The 24,330-nt window shown below is 40.4% G+C and overlaps 1 protein-coding gene across 1 annotated transcript; it reads right to left on the bottom strand.

Annotated features, from left to right (window-relative positions):
* Positions 1-5,059: 5,059 nt before the first annotated feature.
* NDUFB8 (NADH:ubiquinone oxidoreductase subunit B8) lies at positions 5,060-11,879 on the bottom strand. The gene is made up of 5 exons (XM_026672782.2): positions 11,719-11,879; positions 9,800-9,926; positions 8,680-8,779; positions 7,572-7,727; positions 5,060-5,406 (listed from the first exon to the last, which is right to left on the bottom strand). The coding sequence occupies exons 1-5, from the start codon at positions 11,798-11,800 to the stop codon at positions 5,314-5,316; spliced, it is 558 nt and encodes a 185-aa protein (XP_026528567.1). The 5' UTR covers positions 11,801-11,879; the 3' UTR covers positions 5,060-5,313.
* Between the last annotated feature and the right edge of the window lie 12,451 nt (positions 11,880-24,330).

Raw genomic sequence — 24,330 nt, 5'->3', positions numbered from 1 at the left:
ATGAAAATGCCCAGTTTCTGTTACACCTCTTTAGGAAATGTGCTAGATTGGGGCACATAAAAAAATAAAAATGCAAGTTTCTGAGAACCCTGGATGAAGGGGATTATTTGAACCAATTCCAATCTTGATTTAAGGACTCTGTCAGGAACGGGATATTGCATCTATCCTTGCTCTTATAGTTGTTACTTTCAATGCCATTGACGATGGTATCCTTCTGGATCAGCCCTGAGGGTTGGGGTGGTGCATTATTCTGTACTTGCCCCAGGATTCTGTACTTTCTCCTTTTGTTTAAAATGTACATAAGGTGGCAGAAATAATCTGGCAGTATGCTGATGATATCTGGCTTTATATCTTCAACCTGGGCCAACAAAGTGATGCTTTGGAGGTGTCCTGTCTTGGTGCCTGGAGGCTGTGGGGTTGGGTGTGTGTGTCTGCCTTTGCCATGTCATGTTATCCTAAATGTTCTTGTTACGACCAGGTGCTCAAGGCACGGTAGGCCTCCTTTATTGCTCTAAGTAAATGTCCCAAGAAATGGCCACCCACCCACCAGTAAGGCTCCACCCCATGCTACCCTGAAGGCAGCCACCCTCAATCCTCCAAACAACAGCCCATATCTATGGTAACTAAGAAAGTTAACAGAGTAGCATGCTCACAGGGCAAGGCCCAGAGTCTTACATCCAATCCACCCGGCTAAGCGAGTCCATGAGACAAACTGTAGTCCACAAGGCAAAGTCAAGGCAGAGGACAAAAGGCAGTCCTCAGGGCAAAGACAAAGGACAAGGCAAAAGGCATTTCTCAAGGCAAGGCAAAAAGCATGAGCCAAAGCCAAGGGAGTGTAAGCCAAAACAAAACAATTGTTCCTGGCAAAGACTAACTCTCCACAGCTTTTCCTTTCAATCCACTCCAGGTGTTTCTTATGAGGAGGGGTGGAGTAGCCCTGTAGCCTTTCTCTGGGTTTGCCTATGCCCCACTTTCTATTCCAAGGGTCTTCAAACTTGACAGCTTTAAGACTTGTGGACTTCAATTCCAAGAATTTATGAGCTAACTTGACTGGGGGAGGAATTCTGGGAGTTGAAGTCCACAAGTCTTAAAGCTGTCAAGTTGGAAGACCCCTGCTCTATTTCCTTGGATCCATTCTCTATGCCGGGGGTGTCAAACTGCTTAGTCATGGGGTTGCCGTGGCTTTTCCCTCCTTCGCTAAACCAGGCATGAGTATGGCCAGTACGTGATGCGAGTTTGATAGCCCTGCTTATGCCCTTGGATCAAGTGGTGGAAGCAGTTGTTCCTCATCAGAGGGAAGCTGCTATTAGCACCACTGCCTGTCAGCAGCCAATCCTCCTGTGTCTGTTGAGGGCGGGCAGCTCTCCATCCAGTTTGATCACTTCCCCCAATGCCTGAGATCTGGGACAGCATCGTCCTCAGTCCCTGGCCTTTCCAAACATGCCAAGGGAGACATGCTATCCCTGTTGGATGGTCCCAGTTCCAAGAATGAAGTAGCAACTTCTCCAAAGCATTTCTCTGCTTACTGCTTTCTTGATAATTCCATTGAGATTTCATAGATATACTGTACTTCAATGTGTCTGTTACTTTTTCTTCTTCTTCTTTTTTGCTAATAGTTTTCCCAATTCTACTTTGTCTACAAAGCAGAATTGGGAAAACTATTTGGTTTCAAGATTCTCTCTTTCGCTTAAGAAAGATTCAAATATATAACTTTCAATTCCTATGGAGCCTCTTGTACTGAGTGCAGAATTCTACTTTTAGAATTAAAGTTCCCAGCTCAGTCAAACATCAGATTTGAAAAAGAGATGTTGAATCATGTTCTCCCTAGCAAGGAGAAAAAGAAACCACTTGGTTCAAGAAGCACTCTTTGGCTTAAGTGAGGTTCAAAGAACAAATTTATTGCAATCCCTATGAGGCCTAATAATGCATACAGAATTCAACTACTGGAACTCAAGTTCCCAGCTCAAACATACAATTTCAAAATCAATGTTAAGCTTCCCTCTTCTGGTCTCCAACATCTCCATCTTTCACCCCCTTAAGCCTGCCTGACTCTTCATCATCTGTTAGGTCTACTCAGTCTAATACAATCTAACAATTTAATCTCTTAGATCTTCCTCCCTTCTGCTGTCTTTTCAGTCCATCGTTAGCCACTCATCTGCTTAAAGACCCATTTTTCCCCATTTCAAAACAAATCTTTTAATAAATTAAATACTAATTATATTAACACTTATTATTTTTCTCATTAGTAATAGGAGGCTGCTTCACTGCTACATTCTTTATCTGTTTGATTATCTTTGTTCGGAAACAACAAAAGCCCTCAACCCATAGCACTTTCTGCCACCCAAGGAGCGACAATACTAAAAGAGTGATACTGCCCTCTACTGAACAAGAAAAGTGCAACTGAGTGGAATTTTGCCATGACAAGGCTTGTGTTACTTGAAAACAGCAAAAATGAAACAGTACAATAAAAAAAGGTAAACAGTACTTCCACCCAGTTTGACTGCCTGCATTTACTGCCATTGGCAAGGAGGAATAATGACCCTAGCCATTGGCTATATGGAAAGGCCCCAACAAGAATGACCTATTTTATTATCCTTTAAGGACCATGTTTTCATTTGTTATTTTCTATAACAGATCTTTTGTAAGCACTTTGTAAGATAATGTTTGTAATTTTTTAAAGTGATTTACCTAGTTTTGTTTTGCTTTAATCAGTATTCCTGATGCAAACTGTTAAAATACAGATAGTCCTTGACTTACGGCAATTGAGCCCATAATTTGTTGCTAAGTGAGACAATTAAGTTTATCCTTTTTATGACCTTTCTTGCCACAATGGTTAACTGCAGTTGTTAAGTTAGTAATATGCGTGTTAAGTGAATCTGGTTTCCCCACTGACTTCGCTTGTGGGGAGGTCATAAAAGGAGATCACATGACCCCGAGACACAGCAACTGTCATAAATATGAGTTGCAAGAGTCTGAATTTTGATCATATAACTCTCAGGATGTTGCAATCGTTGTAAGTGTGAAAAATGCTAATAAGTCACTTTTTTTCAGTGCTGTTGTAACTTTGGTCACTGTCAGGCTACAGAACTTTTCTCATTCAATCAACTAGAATGAACTTCTGAAAACGTATCAAAAAGTATCAAAAGGAATCCTTTATTGAGATGAGACAATTCATGTAGGGGTTAAAAGCAGCGTCTAAGGTCTCTCAGGCATGCAGAGATAGATAAGGGAGTTTAAAACCCCTCCCCTTATCTTGATGTGTATTTAGTAAAACAAAGAGCCAACGTGTTAATTCCCCCCACCCCCTTTTTAGAACGATCTTTTTCAGTTTCCCAGGACACATCTCAATATGTGGAATTTTTATGGTCTTTCCTGGCTATCTCTCTCAGAGGTGATATGTTCCGGCCATCTGGGTTTCATCCCTCCATTGTATCATGTGTAGGTTATAAAATTTGATATAAGATTAAATATATTCAGGTTACATCAAGAAGGATTTCTTTATCAGTCCCCCCCTTCTTTCATTGAAGAAATGACAGATACACGGATCTGACAGTCACTAAATGAACTATTGTCAGTTGAGGACTACCTGTAAACAAAAGGCAATTTGTCTTACATAGTTGCATTTGGAAGGCGATTGGGGGCATTTATTCTACTCGCACATCAGAACTGCCTTCCTAAGAGCCAAACATGGATTTGCCTTATAGTCAATGTTTCTCATTCATGGGACTATTTCATACAAATCTTCATTATGATAAAGTGTGCTCCTAGTATTTAATTTTGGAACTTTTGCCATAAAGGCAGAAGACTATTTATTTCTAATTCAAACCTACACAAAACTACCACAAATTACTGTGGCACATCCAGTACCAGATAACATATAATCTATTTGCTTATTGGCTATATTAAGCATTAGCAATTTAATTAAACCCATTCAATTTAGTCTTTTGATTATATGCTTATATTGTATTAACAAATTTCAGAGAATAATTTCTATTCCATAGTCTTGAATAAATTTAGTTGACTTTTAAACCATCATATTTACCCTTTAATTAATTCAATTAAACTCTAAGGAATCTATGTGAAACTGGATACATCTGTTAGAAGCTGATAGTGAGATCAAATGATCAATAATGAGAAAAATTATCCAGCCTTTCAATCAGGGTAGTTTTGAACTTAGACTTCTTCCTCCCTTAATCAGAACCATTTCAATGCTATTCTATTTTTTGTGTATAAAGCTCAGAACACTGTAAACTTAGAAGCGCTTGATGATCTTGAGCTTTTAGATTTTCTCATCAAGGAAAGAGGCAGTAATTTAATTCAGTTATTTATTATAATTGAAATGGCTGACCACTCAACATGTAATTCAGACATACAAGGGATACAATTGGTGTATGACAACCATCTAGGATGGGATTAGAATTTGACTTTTGATTCAGAAACTCCATAGTCTCAGGTCTGATATGTGAACATGCTTATTCAAATGCTTTGTCTTGTGTGTCTGTGTCTGTTTACAGTTCTGATATTTGGGAAGGCAAGCTCACTTCTACAAAGCAAGCTGTCTGAAAAATTTATATGCTTTTTCTAAAGACTGATTTAAATTATACCATAACCTAAAACTGGTCTCTGGCCAAAATGCACAAGCAATCAATAACCAGCATAAGAGATGGTTTTTAAAAAGTACCTAAAACAAGAATTAATCTATTTTACATTTACCTAACAGATAATTGTTACTGGGTATTCTTTCAAGTAGATATGATCTTAAATCTGAAGCAACTGAAACAGTGGTGCTTAAAATATGTAGCTTTGAATAATTTTTCTCAATGAATAAATGAAAAAATATGTTTTTTACTTTTCTTCCATTATTTTGACTCATTTGTTTAATTGGCTACTTTATTTTGTTTTAGGATATGTGGAAGTCTGATTACATTTTAGATCATATTGATGCAGGAATACTGAAAGATTAAAAGGATTCACATAAATTACTGTACCTCTGATTTATTAAGTGAAGCCCAAGGATATATTCCCACTGCTAGGAAGAATTAACAAGTGCAAAACTCAATTAACTCATACATTTGTATATAATTACATTTATTTTTCTTTTCTTAAGCCATTCAGACTTCTCATGTCCAATACATAATGACCCAACATTCTGTAATTCTTCTTCTCTCTTTATGAAAAAAATGATAGGATACAGGTTACACATAGAAAGAAGCATCATTGCTTTTTCATGACAATCTTTAAACAAGAATTAGGTAAAATATAGGTCTACCAAAGTCAAAACAAAACAAAAAAGTCCTGCAAGTCCAGATACTTTTAAATCTCATAGTGCTTCACTGGCGTTGGTTCAGTATTGGGTTCTGCTCTGTTCTCCAAATCTAGATTATTATAAGGAAACTGCTTTGGTCCCTGAAATGAAAGGAGACAGTAAGAATCAATTAATAACATGTAATTCTTAAAATAAAGAATCTCATACCAGAAAGTGCAAATAACCAGAATTAAATCTGGTACCATTATTCACTCTATTTAAAAAATTATTGCCCGCTGATGTGATGCAGTATCTGAAGTGAAATTTGATATGGAGGAGGAAGAGGATTCCTTCTTCATAGAGCACAACCAGGTCCATATTGCTGAGCAACAGGAAGGAGATCCTACAACCAGCCTCAGGACAGACTTCAATGAGAATGCTGGAGAGTGAAGAAGGCATTGATCTTCAGTCCCAGTAGCAATCCTGACACATTCAACACTGTAGATTAGGGCTGTCAAACTCAGGGTCTATGGGCAAATATGCTGGCCACGCCCGGTTTAGTGAAGGGGAAAAAAGTTGTGATATGTCACAAGGCCATGACAATACGAATTTGACACTCCTGTTTCTGCAAGAGACACCTGGGTATGAATGGTTGTTATAGGTGAAAATTTGGTTATTACACCTGAGAATATAAAGAGCCGAACTGAAGCCATTTTGTGTTTGCAGTCTGAACTTTTAAAGTTCAGAACATTTATGCAATGTGTTTTCTGTTAGAAATTATACAAGATTGCAAAACTATGTACTTTGCATAAATTAGAGATATGTGCTGGGGCGCTTTGACATTATAAGTCACATTAAAAGATATTAATAACCTTCTTATAATCTTCTGGTATTTGAATAACAGGAAATCTGAAGATAAATCTGAATAAAGAATATTAATCAGTTTCCAAGGTCAAGTGCGGGAAATTTTGTGGAAAGACCCACAACTTTCCTATGGGATTTTATGTAATTTTGATTTGGAAAGCAAGATGTGTTGTGTAACTGTTTATGTAACCATTTATGGGTATAAATATGTGGGTCTTACTGGAAAGGGCATCCCCTTTTCCTCATACTGTGTCCAGTGTGAGTTAAAGGTGATCGTTACTGCAGTATCAATCTCAATAAAAGCCAGTTACGTGTTTTCAGAATATCAAGTCTGTTATTTCATTTCTGCTCTCAGTTATCACAATGGTGAACAAACTGTAAGCTGTTGTTTGAGTGAGTGAAGTCTGAGGCAAGTTTTAAGTAAATCAGACGTGCATAAATTTTCTACATGAGGCAGAAGTCTCTGGAATACTTTGGGCTGTAGCATCGCAGGAACTGACAACTTTAAAATGATGCAGGGATTATACTGTAATTTTAAAGAGAAGAATAAATAAAATAATAGAATATACTCATTGTACCCAGAATTCAAGATCTTAAAAAAAAATAATCTAAAAAACTATGCATTATTCTTTCTATTAGTAAATTTTTTTCATCCAAAGAAGCGGGATACTTTCCATTTATCACAGAAAGAAACTTATACTGGTAATTCCAAGATTCTATTTCCCCACCAATAAAGAAAACATTCTTGAATTAAATGTGAAGTTTAAAAAATTTCAAATTCAGAAACAAGTTCTTTACAAAACAAAGTCACTTATTTCTTATGCACAAAGTTAAAAAATGTGCAAAGGACAATTAGCATCAAATCTTAAAGAGAACAAAAATTCAGCTACCAGTAGTAGTAAAAAAATTGCTCTAAAATGGTATTCACGTGAGAGGTTTGTTTTTTGGGACCATGGGCTGAATTTTCTGGATCAACTTGCTATGTTCAGTGAAGCGAATATTGCCCACAGTGGGTACCCTAAACCAACTGATTTAGTTGCATTTGGAAAGTCTCTTCTCTTCTCTTCTTCTTCTCTTCTCTTCTCTTCTCTTCTCTTCTCTTCTCTTCTCTCAAAATTGGGAAGGCATCTATGTTGAATAACGTCTACCCATGTCTCTCCCTTTTAACAACAGCAGCTCTTCTTGACTGGATTAAATCTTATGCATTCATATCTACCAAAGACACCCCCCACAACTGAAAAAAAAAAAGTAATGCCATATTCTACCACTGTCCTACTTCTTGAAACTATACACAACTAATAGGGAATTCAAAGATTCTAGTTAAAATGATTTTAATAGATGAGAGAATGTTTCCTTTTTCCGGAATTGTATGAGGCACTAGAATTTAGGCAGGAATTTTTGCAGATCTCCCCAACTACAGAGATTCAAGATCTCTTGAAAAAAATATAGATTCAGAACTTACCACAGGTCGGTATGCTGGAAACATTTCACCAACAAAAGCCATGACTAACGTGATTCCAATAAACCCCCAAAAATACATCTTCATGACATGCCAGGGAACGGGAGTCGGGGACGTATCAACCCGTGACCGTACAAATAAATCGAAGTTCCGGTGCAACTGATTAAAAAAAAGATAAGAAGAGACAGGATTAAATACTGCAGTAACAGATTCGTTATACTGATTTCTTTGTACAATTGTTAAAATAAAAGAAGGTGTCTACAAAGTTGCTGCTGAAGATATTATTAATCAGTACTTCTCAATAAAAAACCCCAGTTATCCCATTTTACTTATAAAGTTTCTTTGAATTCTGAAGAAACTCTTATCACTAAGTAAAGATCTAAAGTTGGCTTCAATTAATGAAATAAAACAGGTACAGATAGTCCTTGACTTACGACCAGTTGCTTAATGATCATTCAAAGTTCCAACACACCAACTTGGGAGATATTTACAACCTGGATTCACAGTTCCGATGGTCATCCCGCAAATCATGTAAACACACTTCAGGCGATAGGCAATCAGGCCAAATTTATGGCAGCATCCCACAATCACATGGCCGTATTTTATGACAGTTTTGCTGAAAACTGGGATTCACTGGTTTTACCAAAAGCAAACCATGATGATTGATCCACTCTATGACCATCATAGGTAGGCTCCATTACAGTTGTAACTCAAGAAGTAGGTGTAAGCTGAAATGTTGTTTGACAAAATATTTGCTAAAGACACTTCAATACTAGAATAGCATATTGAAGTCATCACTTTATTGTTTATATTGCTTCTGAGTCAAAATGTAACAGGCCAATAGCTGGCCAATAAATAACTTTTGGTCAAGTTTAATAAGGACATAGTAGTATTGTCAATACCAGAATCAAAGTAGGGATTTCAGTGCTGATTTAAAGTATATCAGAGAAACAGAAATAGAGAATATGCTTGAGTATTGGACTCACGGAAGGATTGAACTTTTTACCAAATATATTATTGCACTCAGATATGCCATTAATTTTAATATGGGATTCTGGATTACAAACTGAATTGAAAAATAGGTAGACCCCAAATTAATTCTTCTTCTTACTGGTTCTCCAAAATTGCGCCTCAGTTCACGGTAATCCCACTCATACCAAGGATCTTTTGCTTGTGCGGATTGATCTGGGAGTTTGGGATAATCACCATAACTATGAAAATATGAGAACAGAGTTTTAGACCACCAGCAAACATTTTATGGACCCAGGTTGTTCCTAAATCTTTTCAGTGCTTAAATCAACAAATAACAATACAATTTACTAGTGATTTAAAATAAGAAAAAAATAATAATCTGTCTGCTAAACTTAATAACTGGTCAAGAGGGCTGCAAGTGACAGGAGTATAACACTACCATGTTTCTCTGTCTCTTGCAGGTTGAATTGTGCATTTTTAAGTATCACAAACATACTGCCTATCCCTATTATAGACTAATTAACTGCTGGATGAATTAAGTCCTCAAAAATTGAGGAGAAAGTAATTAATATAATCAACCAACATTTGAGTATCTTACACATTTATCTTAAAAAAACATTCCTACTAGGGATGTCTCCACTATCAAACTAGTACATTTCCCCTCCTTGGTTGCAAATTCAACATGATATAGTCTTGTTCCAACATTATAATTGTTCAGCAAAGAAACACAGGATATTTATCACTTGATGAAACAGAAGAAAATTTATCAGTTGTTTTTTGAAACCACAGGGCTAGAATGGGTCCCAATTTGATTCTAAGGCAAGCCATATTAACGAATTAATTAACTGATTAACAGTTAAATTCTAAAGCAAGCCATACTGATTAACACACTGTTGTTACAAATGCTTGGTGAGGGTAACAGGACCTTCCATGATTTAGATCAGCATACTTGGTATATGTATATACCATATGTATATATACCATTGGAAATAATACACAAACTGCTAAGTACACATTTATATTTCTGATTTAAATAATGTTGCAGATGTGATTCCACTATTCCTTCCAAATTTAAATCTCCCTTTAATCTAGATTTTTATATATATATATATTAATTTCCCAATGAATGCCAACTATGAAAGTCAATTATGAGGGTCTGATAAGCATATATAGTCAACGCTCCACAATTCTAATATCACATTATTTGTTCCTATCTTTGTAGATAATATTTGGTTTCTTGCATATACAAATAAACGTACCCTACACCATCATCTGCATATGTCTGATAGTCCTCCAGTGTCAGGTTGTATTTCTTTGCAGCAGCTGCCTGCTCTTGTGGAGTCTTGGGGTATGACCCTGGAAGCAGATGTTTGGGCAGCTCTGAAGCTAAAAGCAGAAAGAGCAACAACTCAAAAATAGTGTAGAGAAAAAATGTGCAGTGCAGATGATAAAGTCTGATTATTTTATTATTTATATATATATATATACACACACACACACATCCTGAGTTTTACAAATGAGTCAAGGTAGTGAATATATCCAACAAATCTTCTTTCTCCTATTTTCCCCACAACAACCATCCTGTGAGGTGATTTGGGCTGAGAGAGGGTTTGGCCCAAAGTAGCCAACTGACTTTCATGGCTAAGGCAGGACAATAACTCACAGTCTCCAGTTTTTTAGTCTGATGCCTTAAACACTAGATCACACTTTATTTTCACTGACTATATCAACAAGGTAATATGGAATAAAAACCTATATTAATTTGTATTAAAAGAATATATGAATCCATTATTTAATGTCATCTTAGAGTAAATTCAGACGGGATATTTAAGATTGGTCTGCTAATGAAAGTGATCAAGGTTACTTTTAATTACATTGAAAATAGAATTTTACACAATAGAAACTACAGAAACTTAAAAAGAAGCATACATATTAAATATATAATATAAAGTATAAAGTAAAGTATGTAATATATAGTGAAAAACAGAAAGAAAATAAAAAGGAAAATATCTAAAGTGACTTCTGATTTTCTTTAAAGCAGTTATTAGCATGATTACCATTTCCTCCTTCTCAATCTTGGTTTTTATCTTCCCATAAGCCACATTTTTAAATCAGTAAATCCTGACATCACTAACTCATTTGCGTCCATTTTCAGTTTAAAAAAAAAAAGTCCATGAAGTGTTTTCAGTCTTTTATCAAAGCAGTTATTGTTCCTTCCCAAAATCAATTTAAACCATTTTAGCATGCTCTAGCATCTTCACAATCCACTCTTCAATTGTGAGTATTTCTGTATTATTATTATTATTTTTATCTTAGAAGGTTAAATCATGGCAGCTAGACCAAATATTTATTAAATACTTTTGGCCTGGAAGATTGAGTCTTCATTTACATGTATTTTTGTTAAGTTGTCCTAATCCCTTTTGTTTTGGCTACCTGACCCCACATCTCCCGTTAAACTAGTTATGCTTTGGAACAGTATTGGGGCATCACTGCAACGCCCTACTTCTATTACACGCCAACGCCATTAAAGATCAATTAGTCCTATATTGACCAGGTACAAAATCAGAAACCCAGACGCCTCACCCATCCCCGGCTGAGACTTTTCAGAAAGGCCTCCTGCACAAACCTCAACAGGAGGACAGAAAGGGTGCGGGAGAACCGCCAAAGGGCAGTGCACCATAGGCAAAGGGCTGCTCAAGGGCCACAGCTGCACTTTTCAATTCCTCAAAATTGCTTTTTTTTCATATTAACCCAAGGGGTCTTCAAACTTGACAGCTTGAAGACTTGTGGACTTCAGTTTCCAGAATTCTTCCTCCAGTCACGTTAGCTCAGGAATTCTGGGAGTTGAAGTCCACAAGTCTTAAATTGACCAAGTTTGAAAGACCCTTGTATTAACCGGTCCGGTCCGGAGAAGGAGCCGAGTTTGACGTCTCTGCTATGACAAAGGAGCGGCCTAATGCCCCTGCCACACAACACGCTTCGGAAGCAGACGGGAGCCCCACAAGGCGGGCTGCAGCCCTCCAGGGCAGGGGTCTCCAACCTTGGCAACTTTAAGCCTGGAGGACTTCAACAGCCGACCTCCGCAAGGCGCCCCCCCCCCCCTCGTCTGTCCCTTCCTGAGCCCAAGCTTCAAGGCCCGCCTCCCTTCACCGCCCGAGACGCAGAGGTACTCACGGACCGAGGCGGCGGCTGCCATCTCCCGGCCAGGCGAACGGGCGGAGGAGGGCGCAGAGACGGCCCCGAGCAACGACAGAGGCCATCGCGTCTCTCAAGGGCGAGCGCCGGGTCAAAGCTGAAGGCTGGATGACTTCTGATCGGCCATAGAGTTTTTCTGAAGAGAGCCGCTGTCCTCAGGACTGACCCGGAAACAGCTTGCGCCGCGAGGGGGCGCCAAACGCTCCAAGCCCCTGCTGTGCTTGTCAAGCCAGAAGGAAGCGAGTCTCACTCGTTCCGCCGTAGCCTCCTGGAAAGCACAGCGAGCTCGGATGCTTATTTTATGTGTTCAACTTGGGCATCTCTCTCTCTCTCTCTCTCTCTCTCTCGCTCCCGGTGTGTGTGTGTGTGTGAGCACTGCAACCGACACGTCTGCTCACAACTTGATAAAGATGAAAAGCAAGTAACCCTCCGTGGTATTGAAAGCAGCTGGCTGAGCTATTAAGACCAGGAACGGGGCACTAGCCCAAATATAGATCCTGGCAAAGTTCATCCACTAGGACGATCCCATGTCCAGACGAGACCACTGTGAAAAGGAGTCAGTATTGACGACTCTCGCTCTGTCAAGGACCTTGGAGCACTCATATCAAACGACCTAAGCGCCAGAGCTCACTGTAACAGCATTGCCAAAAAGGCATTAAGGGTTGTAAATCTAATCTTATTGAAGCTTCTCCAGAAATATCGAATTGCTAACTAGAGCATACAAAACCTTTGGTAGACCAATCTTCAATACTTCAGTACTTATTACCTTTATTGTCAGAGTGCAACTGACAAACAAAATACAGCTCATCTGTCTGGAATCCACACTGTATATTGGACATTAATACAATTGAGCGAGTCCAGAAGTATTTCACGAGAAGAGTACTACACTCCTCTGTAGCAGCAGAATACACTATTCAGAGGTCTCCAACCTTAGCAACTTTAAGACTTGTGGACTTCAACTCCAGAATTCCTCAGCCAGCTGGCTGAGGAATTCTGGGAGTTGAAGTCCACAAGTCTTAAAGTTGCTAAGGTTGGAGACCTCTGCTCTATATCACCAGGTTTGAAATTTTGGGCTTGGACAACCTTGAACTGTGCCACCTATGGTTGGATTTACACAAAATTATCTGCCACAATGTCCTACCAGTCAATGACTATTTCTGCTTCAACTGCAACAATACAAGAGCACACAACAGATACAAACTCAATGTAAACGGCTTCAAACTCGATTGCAGAAAGTACGACTTCAACAACAGAGTGGTCAATGCCTGGAATGCACTGCCTGATTCTGTTGTTACATCCTCTAATCCCCACTCCTTTAACCTTAAACTATCCACTATTGATTTCACCCCATTCCTAAGAGGTCTGTAAGGGGCGTGCATAAGTGCACAATCGGGCCTATGGTCCCTGTCCTATTGTCCCCATTTATTCATACCTATTTCCTGTATTCTTATATTTATACTTATACCTATTATCTTGTGAGTGATTGACAAATAAAATAAATAAAGATGTGTAGAGTTCAGCTCCCAGCATTCCTCAAACTTTCCTCAAAGAAGAGGCTTTGACTTAAAGGAAGGCTTCTTTCAGCTCCCTTTTTGTGGAAGTCTGCTACGGATATTGGAGAGTATTTATATTTGCATTCATATGTGGGGAAACTCCCAATCAGTTTCCCAGATCTTTAATAAAGTTTTGCAATGCAAAATTTGCTTATTGAGTTGCTGAATCCATTTGACATGGAACAGCCCTGACTCTTTTGTGTTTCCAAAACTGAACTTGGCTCTGTTTCCAGAAAGCAATTGTCAAATGTTTTTGTAACTGATACCTACAGGTGAAACGCAAAAAATTAGAATATGTGCAAAAGTTCATTTTATTTCAGTAATGCAACTTAAAAGGTGAAACTAATATATGAGATAGGCTCATTACACGCAAAGCAAGATAGTTCAAGCCATGATTTGTCATAATTGTGATGATTATGAAAACTCCCACAATCTCAGAAAATCAGAATATTGTGAAAAGGTTCAATATTCTAGGCTCAAAGTGTGCCACTCTAATCAGCTAATGAAGCCATAACACCTGCAAAGGGTTCCTGAGCCTTTAAATGGTCTCTCAGTCTGGTTCAGTAGGAATCACAATCATGGGAAAGACTGCTGACCTGACAGTTGTGCAGAAAACCATCATTGACACCCTCCATAAGGAGGGAAAGCCTCAAAAGGTAATTGCAAAAGAAGTTGGATGTTCCCAAAGTGCTATATTGCACATTAATAGAAAGTTATGTGGAAGGGAAAAGTGTGGAAGAAAAAGATGCACAAGCAGCAAGGGATGATTGCAGCCTGGAGAGGATTGTCAGGAAAAGGCCATTCAAAAGTGTTGGGGACTTTCACAAGGAGTGGACTGAGGCTGGAGTCAGTGCATCAAGAGCCACCACACACAGACAGATCCTGGACATGGGCTTCAAATGTCGTATTTCTCTTGTCAAGTTGCTCCTGAACAACAAACAACATCAGAAGCGTCTTACCTGGGCTAAAGAAAAACAGAACTGGTCTGTTGCTCAGTGGTCCAAAGTCTTCTTTTCTGATGAGAGCAACTTTTGCATCTCATTTGGAAACCAAGGACCCAGAGTCTGGAGGAAGAATGGAGAGGCACACACTGCAAGATACTTGAAGTCCAGTGTGAAGTTTCCACAGTCTGTGTTGATTTAGGGAGCCATGTCATCTGCTGGTGTTGGTCCACTGTGCTTCATTAAGTCCAGGATCAACACAGCCATCTACCAGGAGATTTTGGAGCACTTCATGCTTCCTTCCGCAGACTAGCTTTATGGGGATGCTGACTTCATTTTCCAGCAGGACTTGGCACCTGCCCACACTGCCAAAAGCACCAAAACCTGGTTCAATCATGGGATTACTGTGCTTGATTGGCCAGCAAACTCGCCCGACCTGAACCCCATAGAGAATCTATGGGGCATTGCCAAGAGAAATGAGAGACATGAGACCGAACAATGCAGAAGAGCATCCTGGTCTTCCATAACACCTCAGCAATACCACAGGCTGATAGCTTCCATGCCAAGCCACATTGAGGCAGTAATTGCTGCAAAAGGGGCCCAAACCAAGTACTGAGTACAGATGCATGCTTATACTTTTCAGGGGTGCGATATAGTTCTATGTACAATCCTTGTTTTATTGATTGCATGTAATATTCTAATTTTCTGAGATTGTGGATTTGGGTTTTTCATGAGCTGTAAGCCATAATCATCACAATTATGACACATCACAGCTTGAACTATCTTGCTTTGCATGTAATGAGTCTATCTCATATATTAGGTTCACCTTTTAAGTTGCATTACTGAAATAAATGAACTTTTGCAAGATATTCTAATTTTTTGAGTTTCACCTGTAGAAGATAGTCATTCTTAGGCTGACTGTATAGATGGAATTTTTGTAAAAAAGTAATTAAATTGTAATCAGTCATGGAAAGTATTTAGCCAACCCAGTTGGAGAATTAATCAAAGAAATAATTACAAGTAGATCCATTCAATAGACACAAAAGTAATTTGTTTGTAGTAAATGCAGTGCTTTGTAATTGCCTTTTAAATCTTTATATTGTTGGATTGATAGAATTGGGATTGTAACTGGTTCTGGAGGGTATTGGTGGAATGAATAAAAAGTGCCTTATTGCTTGCCTTCGCTCCTGTTTAGGTGACCAGAAGCTATTTCTTTCCCCCCCAATTGCTTGTGTAAGGTGTGGCTATTCTGCCTTAGCTATTTTGCCATAGAACAAATCTTGCCCAGCACGTACACCACTCAGGGCAAATTCCACTGAAACTGACAGGATTAACTACAAAAGTCTGTGTCAGCTAGAAACTGTGTATTTGGTATTAGGACATGTCTACCCGAAAACTATCAGTCATGTAGTCTGCTCTTTGTGTCACGTATCTTGGTTGTAATGATTAACCCTGTGACTTCTTTGTTTCCTGCAATCACCCCGCACCCCCGTTTTGAAAACAGCACAATAAAAGGGGACAGCGCAAAGCAATCGGGGCCGCCGGGACCATTCCATCTGCCCCAGGCGCGATGTGTTTCCTCACCTAAAGAAACTGTTTGTTTTGTGTCTTTTTCTTTGTGCCTTGGCACTCACCCGCGAGGGTCCCGCTAAATTATTTCTTGAAAGGAATTCAGCAACAGACTGGAGAATTGAATCAACGGACCGGTCGCTCGACGCGACAACTGGGGGCTCGTCCGGGATCCTTCAATTTTCTAGTTTCACGGTGTGACTTCTGTCTAGGGGTGCATCGCCTTCACTCCCATTTCTACGCACCTGGCAAAGGCTCCGTACGAACGTAAGTAATGGGCTCCTCACTTTCCAAGGTTTCGTCAGGACATAGGGACGAACTTTACGATTTGGTGAAGAAGGCTAATTCCTTTCAAAAAATCAATGGTACCACTGTGTACCCTATTTCTAAGAAATCTTTAAATAAATTTATAATTTACATAGAGGCACATTGTCCAGCCTATCCCTCTGCGGGAACTCTCCGCCATTCTCTATGGGAAAGATTAGGGAAATATCTACACGAAATTCCTAGAGCTCCCATGGATATACTCATTTCTTGGAGAGCGATAATGGCTGCTATAACCACTGTTTATCCGCCTTCTACTCTTCCTGAAACCTTTTCCCCTGTTTCCTCTGATTCCCTTCTCCTTCAAAAACTACTAAGCCTCTTGCGGCTCATCTTGACACAATTTCTTCCTTACCCCCTCCGTATCCTGACATTTCTTTCCCTTCTCCTTCCGCTCCTTCTTCTCTTCCTGACCCTTCTCCGATGAAACCTGTGGGAGGTATTATAACTAATCTTCTGTCATCACCTCTGCCTTTAGAAACAGAAGATCCTTCTGCTTATCCTATGACTATTATCCCTGGTGCAGCGGAGGCAATGTTCACAGCAACATTGAGTTTAAAGTTTTAAAAAATATAAAAGATGCAGTTACAGCTTATGGATTACACTCTCCTTATACTCGGGAATACTTGATTCTTTGGTCACCGCTAATACTGTTATGTTACTTTATGACTGGAAAATGCTTTTCTCTATGCTTATGACTCGGCGCAATATGTTGTGTGGCAATCTGAATATGAAAAAGGTGTTGAGGCTGAAATTCGTAGGGGTTTGCCTGCTGGAGTAACTGTAGATCATTTAATGGGAAAAGGTCAATCCTCTACTCTAGCACAACAACAAAATTCCCCCCGTCGCAGTTTTGCCATTATTCATATATGTGCTATGAATGCCTTAAAGCGAGTGGATGATTCAGATTCGCAGTCCACCCAAGCATTTTTGAAAATTATGCAAAATCCTGATGAGCCATATGCTTCATTCATCAGTCGCCTCAGACAGCCCTAGATCGACAGATAGATAATTCTACTGCCAAACAAGAGTTACTTATAAAATTGGCTTTTTCCAACGCAAATCATGACTGTCAAAAAATTCTACAGCCAGTCGCTAATAAGCCAGGCGTGACATTGGCTGAGTTTTTACAACTCTGTAGAATTGTAGGAACAACCACTCATAAAATGAATACGCTTGCTACTGCTATCACTGCTTCATTACCGGATCCTAATTCCGCCTCCACTTCTCCTCCCGATGCTTTTGCTGTAACACGCAACGGCAATTGTTTTAACTGTGGCAAGCCCGGACATTTTAAAAATCAATGTCGTATGCCAGGGGTGGGGCCGCTCTTCGTGGCCAAACCAGAGGTCCACCTCCCTCATCTAAGCCACAAACCATCTGTCCTCGCTGCCGGAAAGGCTATCATTGGGCTTCACAATGTCGTTCTAATCCTCCTCTCGCTCAGCCTTCGGGAAACTAATTGAGGGGTCTTCAGCTAACCCCGCCACAAAGGCTGAATTACCTGCCACAACATTTCCTGTTGTGCTGTTAGAGGATCTTGTGTATGATGATCCTGGCGCTGTTTTCACTCTTCCTTTAACTACAACGCTTTTCAAACCTCTGCCTCCTTCCACACCTGTCTTACTTATTCCCAATTCTTCCCTTACCATAGAGGGTGTGGTTGCCGCTCCTTACTTATATGATTCTTCTGCTCTTAATAATCTTGCTTTGGCTGCAATAGGGGATCGTTGCTTTTCTTTAAAAAAGGGGACAGTAGTGGCTACGCTTATAATTTTGCCTCTTTTTGAACCTCTCTCCTTGTTTGCATTACAGCAGCCTGTCCAAGCTTCAAAACCCACTCTTTCTGTCACACTCAATGGTCGCATTTTTGATGGTCTGATTGACACCGGTGCAGACGTTTCTGTTATTCGTTCCTCTGAATGGCCCTCTTCTTGGTCTCTCACAGAAGCTTCTTCAGTGCAGGGCGTAGGTGGGGCCTGCTAAGGTCAGCTCTCATTGGCTCTCTGCTTCTACTAAGCATTCTACCTTAACTGCTTATCTTAAACCCTATATCCTTCCTCTACATTGTAACCTCTGGGGACGTGATTTACTCTCTCAATTTCAGGCTTATATTCAGCTACCATAGTTTTTCTATCTAAATGTCCATTTCTCCTTTATCCCTTACTCTTAAAACCTCTATTCCTGTTTGGGTGGATCAATGGCCTCTCACCAAAGAAAAATTGGAGGCTTTACATCTTCTTGTCCATCAACAGTTAACAGAGGGACATATTGAATCATCCACCAGTCCTTACAACACCCCTGTCTTTGTCATTAAAAAGAAATCTGGCAAATGGCGCTCCTTAATGATCTCAGGGTCATTAATTCCATTCTTCAGCCCATGGGACCCCTGCAGTGTGGCCTGCCTAATCCTAATTTGATCCCAGCTGGATTTGATCTCATAATAATAGATTTAAAGGACTGTTTCTTTTCCATACCTCTGGCACAAAAAGATAGGATCATCTTTGCCTTTACAGTACCAGAGCTTAACAACTCTAAACCCACCTCTCGGTATCAATGGAAAGTTCTTCCACAAGGTATGCTAAATTCACCAACTATGTGTCAATTTTTTGTCAATGAGGCTCTGCGGCCTTATCGATCTCAATTTCCTAGTTTTCTTGTATATCATTACATGGATGATATCTTAATCGCTGCCGATGGGCCAAAGGGGACGGTCCAAAAACCTTCCCGATCCTCTTGACCACATTAGCAAAAGCAGGGTTACATATAGCACCTGAAAAAATCCAGTCTCACTACCCGATGCAATATTTAGGCCACAAGGTTTTAGCTTCCACAGCATCTCCACATATCCCTTCACTCACACTTCCCCAGCCAACCACGCTGGTCCAATTACAGCAGTGCTTGGGGGTTATTAACTGGGCTCGACCATATCTTGCTCTAACCACACATATGCTATCACCACTCTTTCAAGCACTAGTAGGATTGAAAAATCCAGCAGATAAGGTCTATCTTTCAGATCAGCACCTAGAGGCTTTACAACAAGTAAACACAGCCCTAGCCACCCGATGGGTAAACCGTGCACTCACAGACACACCACCTTCTCTTGCTATCCTTTCCACTCATCAACTACTGACTGCAATAATTGTCCAAATATCAGATGCAAGAAATCTTCATATCTTGGAATGGCTACACCTAACACACACTCCAAAAACATCTATTTTTACTAGAGCAGCAAATGGCCTCTCTTATAGAAAAGGCGTAAGAGAACCAAAGCCCTGATGGGAATGGATATTTTTACATTGTATATTCCTTTTAAGATCACTCAATGGGAACCTCTTTTCAGACTTCCACAACCCTGCAGGACGCGTTGGAAGATTGGTGTGGCAAGTGTCGTGCCACCTTCCCTCTGATTCATGACTGCAGGTGTTGCGGACAGTTCCTTTTGTTTTACAATCACCTTTTGTCCAACAGCCATTGAAGGAAGGCTTCACTGTATTTACTGATGGTTCAAAAATATTGGCGCATGTACATGGTACGAAAATGCTCAATGGCATAAACGTTTAACTACTTCACAAACATCAGCACAACAAGCTGAATTAGCTGCCTTCCTATTGGCGTTGTCTCTTTTTCACAACAACCTTTAAATGTAATATCTGATAGCATGTATGTTACCCAGATGGTTGCTCATATTTTTGATGCATATATCTCCCCTGTTACCCCTCCCTCTCTCATGACACTTTTTTTGCAGCTTCAGACCCTGTTGAAAAATGAGGGAAACCCTTATTTGTAGCCCATATCAGAAGTCATCAGCAATTGCCTGGATTCCTAGCAGAAGGCAATCATATGGCAGACGAGGCTTGTAAAATTATGGCCTCCTCTCCCCTTCTCCAACAGCCTTCACCTGGGGAGAGTCATGATTATTTTCATCAAAACAGGAAAGCCCTAGTGCGACAATTTGGAATTACATATCAAGAAGCCACGGCAATAATTCAACAATGTCCAACATGTAGCTTGCAGGCCAAAGGTATCCCCGAAGGCGTTAATCCCAGGGGTACTCAAGCCTGTGATACGTGGCAAATGGATATCACTCATTATCCTCCTTTGCTCCTGAAATACATTCATGTATCAGTAGATACTTATTCAGGGTTTATTATAGCTACATTGCAAAGAGGAGAGGCTACCAAAAATGTTATTAATCACTGTATTCGAACATTCGTAACGTTGGGATGTCCAAAAATTCTCAAAACAGATAATGGTCCTCCTTATGTCAGCTCTCCCTTTGCTGAGTTTTGTCATAAATGGGCCATTACCCATAAGTTCGGTTTACCCTTCAACAGCCAAGGTCAAGCGATTGTGGAGAGATCGAACCAAACTTTGAAACAGGCCCTTGATCGGCACTTGGGAAAAAAGGCTCAGGCCCCCGAACCTCCCAACGTTGCAAAATATCTTAAATGTTTGTCTTTATACTCTTAACTTTCTCAATCTTACTGGCTCTCCTCCTGCCACGGCGGCTTCCCGCCACTTCACCAAGCCAGTAGTTCCCTCTTCCCCGTCCTCTTGTCTATTTCAGACAGCTTCCAGATCCTGCGTGGAAAGGTCCTGCACAGCTCATCACCTGGGGAAAGGGTTACGCTGCTGTCCAACTTCCTGATCGAGTGCTTTGGGTTCCTGCTCGCTGTGTCAGACCTTACCATGGCAAACCTGACTCTGATCCTAATCTTTCTTCTGATATCGATACTTCCTGTCTTTTCTCAATTTAGGGCATCTCCTGATGCTATTTTTGCTTTCCTTGCTGACACTGTTACCTTTGTTTTTAAAGATAATCTCCTTCCTGCATGTAATTATGTTTTCCAACACAACGGTCGTTTCCTTCCTCCTACTTCTGACATAACTGTTCACTATTACTATTCTCCTTGTTTAATCTTTTTAACTATACATGTCACTCCGCTTACTATAGGTTCCTATTCTTGCTTGGGGTTTTTCCACAATCACACCTATTTCAATCACACTGTTCTATTGCTTTCCACTCCTTCAGTGGCATCTCCTCCACTATCCTCCGTTTTCCTTACATTGCCCTCTCTAGCTAATTCTGAGCCACCTTTTCCTGGGGACAAACTACGATGGCATCTTCGTTGCTGCTTTCCACCTTGTGATGTCACCACCTGCATATGGCATCATCCATCTTCCTGGGTTCCTGATCGCTACAAACCACCTGTCGCGCGAAGACGCCACCTCATCTATGACGACACTCATCGCAAGACTACGGCTCTCATTCGAGCTCGCCATCTTCGGTATCCTGCAGTCATCGGTGACAGCTCCATCTCTAACGCCATGGAATGTTTGCAACGCTCTCCAATAAAGAAGAAGGGCACCTTTTGGCGCTGGTTCCGTAATGACACACTGCTTGCAGAGGACACTCACTATTCTATTACTTCTTATTTTCATGCCACCACATTAGTCCTATGGAAAGTTCAACCCAGTGACTTTGGACAATACCAATGTGAAATTACAAAAATGGTCAAGGGGTTCGCCACTTCCTCTCGATTGACTCTTACCTTGTTCCAGCAGCCTGCGTTTCATGCTATTCCACGATTTGGCTATCGTCGCACTCCTCGAAGCATACAATCATCTTCTACAAATGAACATCAACCTCAAACTTATACCTGGACTATCCTTAACTTTCAAGGAAAAATTTTAAATACCACCACTAACTATACTCGATGGCCATGGTTTCCTCCGCTTTTCATGGATTTTGCTGAAATGGGAACAGGAATCGAAAAATTCGCAGACAAAAATTGCAAGCTGATACATGGGACAAGCAAGGCTCCTGCTCTCCAGCACCTGCTGACAACTATAGACTATATTTTTGCCCTGCCCACAGTACCGGCACTTCTCGTTCGCCTGCGGTGGGGTAGTTGACAGATATTGTAAAAATGGAGTTGTGTATCCACAGGTCATATCTGGTGGGAAGCACCTACCAAAAATGACTATATCCATATTACCCGTGCCCAAACACAGCCTCCCTGCTCTCCATGGCCTTGTTGCGGACAGAGAATGAATCCACTCATAATCACTTTTACTGCACAAGGAAAGACACTTGCAAAAAAACAATGGATGGTTGGGTTTACTTGGGGAGGGCGTCAGTGGGATGGTCAAGGAGATGAAGGGAATGTTTTTACAATTCGCCTCTCGATATCCATGTCCACTTATGATGTCTAGATTTGTTATTTCTAAACAAAGGGGGATTATGTGTAGCAATAAAGGAAGAATGTTGTTTTTATGCTGATCATTCAGGAATTGTCAAAGATTCCATGGCTGAATTACGTAAACGTTTGAAGGATAGAGAGAATGAACGACAACAAGGTCAGCCATGGTATCAAGGCATGTTTAATTTTTCTCCCTGGTTAACCACCTTATTGTCTGCCCTAATAGGTCCTCTTGTGCTATTGCTTCTTGCCTGTACTATTGGCCCATGTGTACTAGGACGCTTACTTACCTTTTTGAAAGATAGTTTGAATACCCTTGATAATGAAGTTAACAATACTCAAAAATCGGTTAGCTTTCTCACATCTATCATTGCATCAAAAGATCTTGCCAAAAAACCCTTGTTGGAATGGTCCTCTGACCTAGAGTCAGAGGAGGAAATAGACACTACTAACTCCTTTTCTCCCAAAGAAATTTTGTTAACTCTGCCCAGCCACGATTCGGGGATGAGGACTTTTCCTCGTATGAGTTGGTTCTAAGGCATCAACAAACCGAAGGGTTTGTTGCCACCTTATGGGACTACTCGGGAGGAGAAAGGACTCTACCTAGAATCATGAGCACAAAAATAAAGAAAAGGAGGAATTGTGGCTATTCTGCCTTAGCTATTTTGCCATAGAACAAATCTTGCCCAGCACGTACACCACTCAGGGCAAATTCCACTGAAACTGACAGGATTAACTACAAAGTCTGTGTCAGTTAGAAACTGTGTATTTGGTATTAGGACATGTCTACCGAAAACTATCAGTCATGTAGTCTGCTCTTTGTGTCACGTATCTTGGTTGTAATGATTAACCCTGTGACTTCTTTGTTTCCTGCAATCACCCCGCACCCCGTTTTGAAAACAGCACAATAAAAGGGGACAGCGCAAAGCAATCGGGCGGGACCATTCCATCTGCCCCAGGCGCGATGTGTTTCCTCACCTAAAGAAACTGTTTGTTTTGTGTCTTTTCTTTGTGCCTTGGCACTCACCCTCGCGAGGGTCCCGCTAAATTATTTCTTGAAAGGAATTCAGCAACAGACTGGAGAATTGAATCAACGGACCGGTCGCTCGACGCAACAGTAAGGATTATTCTCTATACTATTCATGTTGTATTGTATTTTCTATTATGGATTACACCAGTAGAGGCTAAACCAATTTCGTTGTATACATGATGTACAATGACAATACAGGCTATTACTATTACATAGAGGAGTTATTAAGGGCACTTATGCATGCTTTGAATTTGGCCATAAGCTGTTAAATTGGGACCTATTTTGACAAGTAGAAGATAGACATTGACAGATAGTAATAGAGCATTATTAAAAATGGCAATACACCACATGAATCAATCAGGAGACTCTCTAGTTGTAGCTAATGTAGTTTATTGATTGGAGATCTTTCGAGGTCATTACTGGTGAAACATTCCTGAGGTTAACTGAATTCATTTGGTTACAGTTAAGATTTAAAGTGATAATGCCCTCTTGGGAAGACTGATCCAAAGGCAGGCTTTGTGCAAAAAAAACCAATACCAGGAACATTGAGAAGGTGCTCAGAAAGGCTTTATTTCTCCCCCCGTTAAGTAGCCCTCTCATGTTTGCTGTTTATGACTGTTTGCAGGTTTGAGGATGTTGATTGCTTATAGCCACTTATATTTGTAAATGGAGTTAAACTGCCATTAAAAAAATAACGGCATGCATTTTTAAATTTTTTAAAAGAAAGATCACAACGGCAACCTTGGGGCTCCTAGACAGATTTCCGAAGAAAGAGGTTTTTAATATTCCGGGATTGGCTGGGCGCAGGGGCTGCAGATTCCCCATTCTGACTCCCCAGGGCCAGCGCTCCTGGCAGTGTACATCCACGCGGACAGGTCCTTTTCCAGCGGCTGCCCCGCCACCACCACTGGAACGGCCAGGCAACTCGAAGCTCGCGGAATGCCTCGCGAGGGGGGGCGCTGAACACCATCG

Source organism: Notechis scutatus, chromosome 4 (assembly GCF_049901735.1).
Source record: "Notechis scutatus isolate UNSWTSFEM ecotype Mainland chromosome 4, rNotScu1.2, whole genome shotgun sequence".
NCBI lineage: Eukaryota > Metazoa > Chordata > Lepidosauria > Squamata > Elapidae > Notechis > Notechis scutatus.
The sequence above is the reverse complement of the archived record's forward strand: the minus strand, read 5'-3'. Positions and strand labels throughout refer to the sequence as shown.

What these genes read in the sequence shown, in the direction of transcription:
- NDUFB8 (XM_026672782.2), bottom strand. Translation starts at nt 11,800, where the DNA reads ATGGCCTCTGTCGTTGCTCGGGGCCGTCTCTGCGCCCTCCTCCGCCCG. An exon ending in AGATGGCAGCCGCCGCCTCG is followed by an intron (nt 9,927 to 11,718) that starts GTCCGTGAGTAC and finishes TTCTGCTTTTAG; the next exon opens with CTTCAGAGCTGCCCAAACAT. An exon ending in TTCCAGCATACCGACCTGTG is followed by an intron (nt 5,407 to 7,571) that starts GTAAGTTCTGAA and finishes CTTTCATTTCAG; the next exon opens with GGACCAAAGCAGTTTCCTTA.